At 41.5% G+C, this 11,623-nt stretch overlaps 1 protein-coding gene across 2 annotated transcripts in view; it reads right to left on the bottom strand.

Moving 5' to 3' along the window:
• The window catches only part of MLF1 (myeloid leukemia factor 1), a 25,629-nt gene extending 18,676 nt beyond the window's left edge, over positions 1–6,953 (bottom strand). The window contains exon 1 of one of the 2 annotated variants that reach the window (XM_005864119.2): positions 6,767–6,953. In XM_005864119.2, coding sequence (XP_005864181.1) covers positions 6,767–6,813 — 47 coding nt within the window. In that variant the 5' untranslated portion in view covers positions 6,814–6,953. The remainder of the gene's footprint in view (positions 1–6,766) is intronic. The other variant, XM_005864120.2, reaches the window with a different exon arrangement.
• Positions 6,954–11,623: the final 4,670 nt, after the last annotated feature.

The raw sequence follows: 11,623 nt of genomic DNA, 5'->3' as shown, positions 1-11,623 counted from the left end.
TATTTTATTTATTATGACGGCCATACTGCCTCTTTCAAGATCACTGACACAAACCACAACCACACATAGTGACATTTGGTACTAAATGTACTTTTTCTACTCCATGTTATTAATCTATCACAAGCTAGGAAAAATAAATTGTTACCCCCATCCCATCAAATTTTAACTCTTAAATTGATTCTGGGCCTGTTTGGAATAATTTCAACATAAACTTTTTTTAAAACTTAATTTTTTTTTTTTTTTTTTTTTAGAGCTAGAAGAAGAGAGAAGGAAAGAGCAACATTGATGCGAGAGCCAAGCATAGATTGATTGCCTCCTGAACACCCCCTACAAGGGATCAAGCCCGCAACCCCCACATATGCCCGGACTGGGAATCAAACCAGTAACTGTTTGGTGCACAGGATGACGCCCAACTAATTGAGCCACACTGGCCAGGGCATGAAAGTTGGATTTTTTTTTTTTTTAAGGGCTGGTATAGTTTCACTTCAGAATAAGTCCTGCTTTTAAGGCTCAAATACAAATATACATATGTATATATCCACACGCACATATATATTTGGGGGCACAGCTTCTAATTTTATTTAGTCTGTATAAGAATATAGATATTTATACTTATAAACAAAACCATTACATTATTTATTACATAAGGGTCTCAGATTGATATGGCAGTCCCATTCATCAAAGGAAATTCCTCCCTCCCTCCCTCCCTCCCTCCCTTCCTTCCTTCCTTCCTTCCTTCCTTCCACTATACATACTAGTAGCAAAAGCTTGCTTAGCCAGCAGATTGTTATGATTCTCATAATAATAAAAAAATGTTCCCTAGTTTCAATGAGGTGTATGGGTACATAAAAAAAATACATCAGGCGATCCAAATTTTAAAGCTAGAAATAATACATGTAACATTCAAGAAAATCTTGAGGGCATGGACCATAACTTCTACAAATTTATGTTAGAGTCCACAGGGCTGAGCATATAGTAGAAACTTAAGAAATACGTGGAGAATGAATTACATAGCTACAGGCCATCTATTTTCCCAATAATTAGAAGCACAGTTTAAAATGGTAGTATGGCATAAACCTTTGATACTGAGTTGTAGGAATGACTATGATCCCTCCCATCCTATAAGTACTCCCCTACTTTTGCATGAATATTTATAACTAGTGGCCTGGTGCACGAAATTCATGCAGGGGGTGGGAGGTGGAGTGTCCCTCAGCCCGGCCTGCACCCTCTCCTCGGGGGATGCCCGACTGCTGGTTTAGGGCTGATCCCACTTCTGCCTGCCAGCCTGATCGCCCCCTAACCGCTACCCTGCCAGTCCAATCGCCCCCAACTGCCCTCCCCTGCTGGCCCAATGGCCCCCAACTGCCCTCGCCTGCCAGCCCGATTGCTCACAACTGCCCTCTCCTGCTGCGACCTGCCTCCTCCACTGCGACCCGCCTCCTCCACGCGAGGTGGCGAAGACGCCACGACCGGCCTCCTCCGCACTGCATGGAGCTGCGGGACTCCCAGGCCTCACTGCATGAAGTGGCTGCCGGGCCCCACCTCCGCTGTGCGCATGGCCATCTTGTGATGATGTCGCACGTGAGGGCCACCTAGGCTTTTATTAGTATAGATGTTTACTTTTATTTTTAAATACTAGAGGTCTGATGCACAAAATTAGTGCAAGAGTAGGCCTTCCTTCCCCGGCTGCCAGCATGGGCTTCCCTCTGGCACCTGGAACTCGGACTTCCCACACAGCCCTGGCTTCGTCTGGAAGGTCATCCAGAAGGACTTCCAGTCTAATTAGCATATTATGCTTTTATTATCATAGATGTATTTTTTAATTGATTTTGGAGAGGAAGGGCAATGGATAGAGAGATAGAAACATCAATAATGAGGATCATTGATCAGCTGCCTCCTGCAGGTCTTCTACTGGGGATTGAGCTGCAAGCCTGGCATGTGCCCTGACTGGGAATCAAATCATGAACTCCTGGTTCATAGGTTCATGCTCAACCATTAAGCCACACTAGCCGGGCTATAATGTTTATTGATAGAACTAAGCATTAAGATATGATTAGATGCTATCAAATGGCATTTCTTGACCCAGCCAACTATGTCATAAATGTGTTGTACTCCTTAACTACCCAATGAACCAAAAAATGCACCAAATCAAGTATACTTTAAAAATTCTTTCAGCCGAAACCGGTTTGGCTCAGTGGATAGAGCGTCGGCCTGCGGACTGAAAGGTCCCGGGTTCGATTCCGGTCAAGGGCATGTACCTGGGTTGTGGGCACATCCCCAGTAGGAGATGTGCAGGAGGCAGCTGATCGATGTTTCTCTCTCATCGATGTTTCTGACTCTCTATCTCTCTCCCTTCCTCTCTGTAAGAAATCAATAAAATATATTAAAAAAAATAAAATAAAAATTCTTTCAGTGTAGGGTTTATAGTACCTCATTCTATAAATATGATATCCTAAAATATGTATAATTAAATTATAAGAAATATCCTTATAAAAGTATTTCTGAGAACATAAATTTTTAAGTGCTAAAACTCAAAGTAGCTGTTAGGAGTCTTAAAATGGGACCCTGAAAATGAAAACTTTAAATTTTAGCTGAGTACTCTAAAGCTAACTTTATTAAATGATTAGAATTAGAATACTATTTAGCACCAAACTACATCATCTTAATGAAGACCTTACCTCAAACTATATGTCTGAAAACAAATATGTAAGTAACCTCAAACATTGTTCACAAAAGTTTATCTAGTAAGGTACTTTTTATTTCCTGCTATGACAATATTCTCAATCAAGAAAATATCAGTCAAGCCCGCCAGTGTGGCTCAGTGGTTGAGCGTTGACCCATGAACCAAGAGGTCACGGTTTGATTCCCTGTCAGGGCAAATGCTTGGGCTGTGGGCTTGATCCCCAGTAGGAGGCAGCCAATTGATAATGTTTCTCTCTCATCACTGTTTCTATCTCTCTATCCCTTTCCCTCTCTTTCTAAAAAATCAATAAGAACATATTAAGAAAAGAAAATATCAGTCTATATCTTTCTTGTATATGAAATACATTTACTTTCAACTCAGTCAATGAATATGCCAAAAGAAGTGTCCTCCAATTATCTCCAAATTGCAAAATGAAATTTTAAAAAATTTAAGTAGAGATTATAAAAATGTAAATTTTAGCTTCTGTGAAGATCTTAAGGAGATGGAAAAACAACATCCTATGAACATATGCAGTTCTTTGACCAAAGACACATATGGTGCCCATATGAAGAGTTGGGTGCCTTAAGGAAATGCTAACAATTTATGATTAAAAATAAGGCTGATAGATATGTCAACCTGCTTCTGAGCCTTGAATATTTAATAGCTTAAATATTCAGACTTGCACGATCAGAATTCCATTTCTGTAGCTCAGAAGAGCATGTTTCTGTACAAAGTAGAAATTTTTAGATTGTAACATATGCAAACTTTTATAGTAAACTAGAGGCCCATTGCACGAAGAAATTTGTGCAATAGGCCTTCCTTCCCCTGGTTGCCAGCACCGGTTTTCCTCGGGCACCCGGGACCCAGGCCTTCACTCCGGCTGCAGCGGAGAAGCTAAGCCTCTTCAGTCTTCAGTTGTCTTCAGTCGTATTCAGTCTTCACTCTGCGTCTGCATATGCAAATTAACTACCATCTTTGTTGGGTTGATTTGCATACTCATCCTGATTGGCTGGTGGGAGTAGCAGAGTGACACCAATTGGCATTTTTCTCTTTTATTAGTGTAGATAATCAACTCTGTTAGGGTATAGGATAGATACCAAAATAACTTTAACCTCAAATTAGTTTTCCTGCCCAAATATACACATATTTTTATTTCTTCTTTAGCAAATACAAATGGGAGGGGAAAGTAGCATCTTTGAGAGAAAACTGCATGCCAGGAAGTACCACCCATTGTTTTTTTAGCCTTTGTGTTTTTAACCAAATTACAAGTATTATTTATTTACAAGGTATATATGAAGGTATGCCATAAGTCGATTTTCATTGAAATAACTTCAGCTCAGCAACATAAGAAGATACCAATATAAAAAATCCCAAATATATAAAACAAACTAACATATCACTTTTAAAGTTTCCCTTTAATTTTCGGTTGAAATTTAATATGTGCTATTATGTGAAGGTAAACATTTAAAATGAATATATTTGAACTTAAAACCACATATTTTAACTGTGTTTTTACTCAGATATTTTAAGCATTTGACAATTTGACCACAGTATTTTACCAGTCCCAAACTATTTAATAATTATAATTTTATATCCAAGAAGTATATATTTTTAATCTTCTCACTTTTAAATAATTAGTAAAGTAACAAAGTGTGCTTATATTGATATCCTTGATTCCGAACTGATGGATTATTTAGGAAATGGTACTGTTCAAATTAGAAAGTGCCACATCAATAAGGGCATCTGTTGAATGCAAATAATTGCTTTCAGCAATAAATACCAGAACAACGACAAGACAAAAAATCAAGGACACCAGATTATCATTACACAATATTTATTGAAAACTTTCTACATGTCAGACATTAAACTACCCACAGGGAACCCAGTGACCAGACACATAATGTTAGCAATAGGGATAATGCTTATATAAAGATGGCATGAATTCCTTATGTTCGACTTATTTTAATTAATGGATATTCATTTCATTTGAGTTTGGGTTAAAATGGGCAGGTCAAATGACGTTACCTGAAATATACATAAACTCACAGGGTTTTTTTTATTTTCCTCTAACCTCTTCAAAGTGTGTTTACTCTCTATATAGTTAGTTGTGGAGCAAAGAAATTACAAGCATGAATCAGTTTTATAAAGTTAATGACAATAATTTTATCTTACATTTTTATGATACAGCTTCCTACATTTAAAGAAGGGATGACTGAACTGATGTTACACGGGCATGTCACTGATGGTCTTTTCCACCCTAAGCACAGGGAAGCGTGTTCTTTGAGGCATGCCTACTATTTGTGGTCTGTTACTATTTCTGACCCTGACCCTTGGGTTCATTGCCTTTGCTCAAAAGAGTCACCCAAGAGTTTAAATTACACTTTTGCTAGACAGCTTAAAGAAGGTACTAATTATACATTCACAGTTTAGTTAAGGCCATTGCTCTTTTTGATACGATCAAGGACATAATACAACAGAAAAGCTGTGTATCATAATCTTCTTAACCCACTGTACTGAGGTCACAATTTCATAAGAACCACTTCAACAACTCCACTAATCTATGGATATATTTAGTCTCTACTCTCAGAGGCTTTTCAAAGAGCAGATCATAATACAAACTTTGAAATCTGTTAAAATGGCACTGGTTGTAAATGTCCCGATAGCTTCTAAATAAGTGAACTAAAACAGCACAATGAGTTTGCTGTTTAATGAATAACCTTCAGAAGAGTTGGTACAACTGAGCTTTCTCGGTCACACTAGAAATTAAAGTCTCCTGAAGGTATTAATTACATTTTCTATAGTCCTCTTTGTTTCATTAGCTTTGGTTCCTTAAATGTGGGTGTAGCTATTCCACTGTTAATTATTCTCTCAATTATTACTTTGATGTTATATGGTTTTAAACATTTAAGTCAATATGTTCCTTTAAGAAAATCTACATGGCAGGTAAACTGTTCACATTTTAACCTTGAAAAAACAGGGTCCCTAAGTTGCCTAGAGAAATAATTTAATTAAAAGAAAGATCTAATTAAATTAAGGACACCAAGTCAAAATTCAAACTGGCAAAACACTTGGGCAAAATCGGATCACAAATCTTCCTGTTCTAGGGACGCAATTACATTAGATCATTACTTTTCTATAATCACCAAAAGAAGAATTTTTTTTAAAACCAGAAAGCTAGATCATAATGGAACAACTAATTCATTTCTGGATGTCATCCTCCTAAGGCATCACATTAATTTCACTTGGACCGGTCCACGGGTTGGCACCTGCTACCTGGGGTGTTAAATGCTCCCTCTCCCTGCTTCCCTGCCCTCTCGCACTGCTGACCGAGGCAGCGTCCCTTCCCGAACAAGGCCAGCTTTGCAACAAAGCGAGCAAGGAAAACAAACATTGCACATGGCAACTCCCACGCCCCTGGAGGTGAGAGGCAGCACACCTCTCCAACTTCGTGGTGCGCTCAGAAACACGATTAAAAGTGCTGTTTGAGAGAATGTTTCCCTTTTCAAAGAACTGCCCTCCTACAAGGCACTCCGCAGCCCTCATTTGGAGTTGACACAGGGGTGGGGAGGTCCTGAGAGCCTGCATCCTTCTCGCCATCAGTTCCACGGGGGATGGCCGTTACCCAGAGGCAGTTACGGCCCCTGCAAAGCCCCTGCAGCGGGGAAGCCGCACTCCCGAGGAGGAAAGCCAAGGGCGGGGTGCGGGCACCGAAGTCTGGCCAAGTGAGAGCAGCTCTCACCCCGGGTGCGGGGTGCAGGGGAGGGCTGCTCAGATCTGGGCTCTCCTCACGCCCCCAATCCTCCTCTCCTTCCCGCCCCCCAAGTCCTTTCCCATCCCAGCTCCCCAACTCTTCTCACTTCACCTCACCGACCCAAACTCTCTTGCTTCTCTCTACGCCCCCCAAACCTCCTCTCCCCTCCCTCGTTCACCCCTAAGTCCTCTTTTCCCTTCTTTCTCACGCCCCCCCCCAAGTCCTCCTCTTCCTCAAACTGCCTCCCTTTCGCCCTCTCAAACTTGCTCTTTACCTTAAAATAGTTCCCTAGAAAAATCCCTTAATTGCCGCGCGATGGCGGGGACACTCACGAGAAGAAGGGGTCATCCTCAAACCCGCTGTTCAGCATCCGGAACATGCTGGCGGTCGGGGCCGCGGCGGAGCGGACAGGTCGGAGGACGGTGTAATTCGCCGCAGCCACGGCTGGACCCTGTCGGCCCCGCACAGTCCAGGCTTCTAGCTGGGCTCCGTCGGTGGTGGCCGCCCGGAAAGGCGGAGCCGGACGCGGCGCTGATTTCCCATTGGACGCTGGTTCCCCGACGTCACAGAGACGAGGCGGGGACAATGCGCCGCTGCCATGACAACTGGGATCAACATCGAGGTACGAGTTCGGCCTGGTGCCAGCCAGGCAACCCATCTTCAGCCTCCCCCGGGGACGAGGTAGTTTGTTCTGAGGCCCGCCCGCACACAAAAATTAGACCGCCCTCTGCGTGACCTTGGGCACATCGCCCTTGGCCTCGAACTCCAAGTCTCTTTCCAGGAAAGTGGAGATGGGTCAAGATTTGGGCCAGATAGTATCCAAAGACCCATCCGCGGGCCACATTGGGTGACCCACAGGAGAGTGTCTTATAACTGACGTTATCTGTGGTAGTTGGTCCAAGCTGTGCACAAATAATGAGAAAAAAAAATGTGCGCCCTAACCGGTTTGGCTCAGTGGATAGAGCATCGGCCTGCGGACTGAAGGGTCCCAGGTTCGATTCTGGTCAAGGGCATGTAACTTGGTTGCGGGCACATCCCCAGTAGGAGGTGTGCAGGAGGCAGCTGATAGATGTTTCTCTCTCATGGATGTTTCTAACTCTCTATCCCTCTCCCTTCCTCTCTGTAAAAAATCAATAAAAAAATATTTTTTTAAAAAAATGTGCAAATGTTTTTGGGTCCAGTTAGTAAATAGTGTTCTCAGTGCTTGAAGGTAGCAGGATGGATGGGGCCTATCAAATTTCAACAAACGTATTTGCCTTTTGTAAGTCTAAAACCCAAAGCAGTATCTAGCAAAGTGGGAAATGCCTAAATTATAAGTACACATGGTATTTAAAATGAGAAAGAAAAAAGTTGCTTTCTTTTTGATCCTCTTTCCAGTCTCTATTTTAAGGAACAAGTGTCACTTTGTTGATGGCAGGTCTTCAACATTGCTCCACCATTCCTTAACCTAACAGCAGGACTCAGGCACGAAGCTTGCAGCAAGCAACTCTATCCAACTGAAATTCCATTATATACATTTTTATTTTAATTATATTATACTAGAGGCCGGGTGCTCGAATTCGTGCAACAGTGGGGTCCCTTGGCCTGGCCTGCAGGATCGGACCAAAACCGACTCTCTGACATCCCCCAAGGGGTCCTGGATTGTGAGAGGGCACAGGCCAGGCCGAAGGACCCCACGGGAGCACGATTGGGGTAGGGGAAGGACGCGGGAGGTTGGCCAGCTGGGGAGGGACCACAGGAGGGCTCCAGGGCATTTCCAGCCCTTCTTTTGATTGGTTGAACGAACGACTGGTAAACCAGACACTTAGCATATTAGGCTTTTATTATATAGGATGGGAGTGTTTTTTTTAAGGCAAGTGACACTGGTTTTAAATTTAAAGCACACATTTGCCTGGGGGCAGAGAGAGGAGTGAGGGATGGAGGGGAAAAACGGGAGACATCTGAAATACTTTCAACAATAAAGATAAATTTAAAAAATAATTAAAAATAGATTTAAAGCACGCATTAATAGCTGGTCTTTAACAGTTTAAGTGAAAAGTGAGATAATTTAAAGAAACAGAACGGTTGGAATTTGAACATGGTGGGAGAGACAGCATGACAATGGTACTCATTGAGTTTTGCAAAACACTGTCCTGAGGTCTTCCAGGAACCTAGAGGCAGGTGGAGGAGAATATAGAAGAGAGGACATTAAAGAAAGAATGATAAGACTGTAAGAAGATGGAAAAATGCACCTTGCACATCCACCTTTAGTTTACTGGACTCCCCAACCTCTCCAGGGTGATTTTCTGTGGATTTAGAGGGCCATCTATGGCTCCACAGGGCTTCCTGGGATGGAGCCAGAGAAGTGGCACTCAGCCAGCGTGCAGAAGCGTGCAGAGCCTGATTTGGAGGTGGCAGGAGTACTCAGGGGTTATTTTGGGAGCCGGAAATTTAATCCTTTGGACTTTTTACCTCTCCACCTTTAGCCAAGTTCTCTGGTAGCCTCCCAAGTGACACTGGTTTTAAATTTAAAGCACACATTTGCTGGGGGCAGAGAGAGGGGTGAGGGATGGAGGGGAAAAACGGGGAACATCTGAAATATAGACAGGTGGCATGAGGTAGGGCAGACTTCACAGCCCACGAGAAGATAGTGTAGCTCTTCTCCTCTGGCCTCAGAAGAGAAGGGAGGCATATACATATTGGGACATTTCTAAATTAGTTTCAAGGCAAAAAATAAATGTTTTAGAAGACCTGATTTACTTTCTCTTTAAAATAATATGACCCAAGATGTTAAGGAGGCCATACTTGGGACAAAAAAAACTTAAATGAGATGGGGTAAGTTATTTATGATGAATGACAATATTAAAATAGTTCTGGATTAAGGTCAAATAAAGCAACTTGTGAGAAAATTTCCCCTGTTGTTCCCATGGTGATTTTTCTTAGACTCACATCGTTAAACAGTGAAAGCTTTAGTGGCACATGTTAGTCAGAGAGTTACCTGGAACTTCTAAAAGCAGTTTTGGCCTAATGACAAATGCTTAAAAAAAAGTTAGTGGAGGAAATAGAGTTGAAGCTAAAGAGACCTCAATCATTTCAGATCTGATGGGTAAGAAGTGGGAAAGAAAAGAAGGGGTCAGTCGGGAGAGGATGAGTAAGCAGGGGAGAATAGAGATGCAGAGCAAGACTAAAGGGGAGAGGATCCAGACTTGTCTGTAAATAGAATCACAATAGCTAATATTTATTGAATGTGTGCCAGGCACTGTTGTAGGCACTTCAGGTGTGTTAATTCATCGAATCCTTACAAGATATGTATGGAGTAGAGATGGTGTTTATCCCCAGTTATAGATGATGCAACCAACACACAGAGGGGCTAAGTAAATTGCCACGGTTCACACAGATAGTGACTGAACTGGGCTGGGTGCCTGGAGTTCTCCCTAGTGTGGACTGTTTGCTGGGAATGGGGATGATGGGCCACACTTACAGATTCAGTATGAAAGCAGGTAATCAGTTCTCAAAATCATGCTGACAAACTAAATAATGAGACCAAACTAAAAAGTATGAAATTCAGTGAGAATATATTCAAATCTATTCAATTTTACAAATATTGAGTGCCTAACCTATTCAGGCACTGATCTAGTTACTACGGTATTGGTGAACAAAACAAACAAAAATCCCTGTTCCTGTAGTTTATATTCTTGTGAGGGCAGAATGAAAATAAAGGACATGAAAAGCAGTGTGTTAAAAGGAGAAAAATCTGAGCAGGTTAAGGCAGATGGAGGTGTGCAATTATAATCAGGGAGTTTTGTGTAGGCCTCATTAAGAAGGTGAATTTGAGCAAACTTCCTAGAAGGAAGTGGACATCTATCAGAAGAGCATTCCAAGCCAGTGCAAAGGCCCTGAGATAGCATATAGTTGGTGTATTTCATGTGCAGTCCATTCATATGTTTTGAACCTTACCTTCAGATAAATGAGATAAACCAAGTAAAGAGAAAATTATGTATTAGGATGATAGCTCCTGCTTATACTTCCTTGTTCCAGGCATTGCATTAAGTTCTCTACATATATTTTCTCATGAAATCCTTGTCACAACCCTGTATATTATAATATGTTTACTCCAACATTATGTGTGAAAAAACGGAGACCCAGAGAAATTTGGTGATTGTCCATTCAAATTCAAAAGTCAGTTCAAATCCAAATTAGTCCTATTCCAATATGTATATTCTTTCCACCATCCAACTTTGCTGTCCTCGAAAAATTAACCATTTCCTGAGCACCTCTATGTACTAGGTACTTTTAGATATATAAGCTATAACTACACTAGTACTTATGGTTTACTTGGAACATTATTGACCAAGTTGAGAGAACAGAGAAAAGGATGAAACCCAAGCCAACCCTACAACTCTACTAAAAACACTAAGAGTTCCAAATGTCAATGAGTCCTTTTTTCTTTATTCATTAACTCACCAAATATTTCTTAAGGCCCAATTATTTCCCAGGCATGATTGTAGGCATCGAGGATATAAAACTCTCTGGCCTCTTGGAGCTTACATTCTAGTGGCTAGCTCTTTCACCAGCCAATTCTGCGATCACCCTTGTTATAGCACTTTGGAATTTTCCAAATGCTTTTAAAGACATTATCTCAAGTGCCCAAGAAGAAATAAACAGGCTCTTGAGTGCTGGACTTTCAGACTTAATTATAGCTCTATAAGCCATGGGTGTTAGCCCATTATAAACACCTTTACTTCAGTTAATTTCAATGTGTCTGTGTCTGGGGTTTCATTGTCCTAGTCCCTTTGTCTTAAACTATGAACAGAGGTGGTCTGGAAGTGAGACATCATAGCGAATTCACAGGGGGTGCCATGGGGCATTTAAAATTTTTGTGAGAAACAGAAACTTGACATTTGTTGGACATTGTACAAACTACTAGCTTGACATAGTTCACATATTTTAATATTAGGTTGTGCTACATTCCTTTAGATGATGTCATCTTTGAAAAGCTAGTTTTTAAAAAGTTTTTATGAGGACCTGGCCTGGAAGTTCAGTTGGTTAGAGCATCGTCTGGATATGCCCAGGTTGTGGGTTCACTTCCCTGTCAGGTCATATACTAGAACAAGCATATCAAACTCGTGGCCCGCGGGCCACATGTGGCCCACAATGACTATTTTTGTAGCCCAGTCAATATAATGGTATGTAAGAAACATTTTATTTTA

Source organism: Myotis brandtii, unplaced genomic scaffold, assembly GCF_000412655.1.
Source record: "Myotis brandtii unplaced genomic scaffold, ASM41265v1 scaffold186, whole genome shotgun sequence".
Classification (NCBI taxonomy): domain Eukaryota; kingdom Metazoa; phylum Chordata; class Mammalia; order Chiroptera; family Vespertilionidae; genus Myotis; species Myotis brandtii.
The sequence above is the reverse complement of the archived record's forward strand: the minus strand, read 5'-3'. Positions and strand labels throughout refer to the sequence as shown.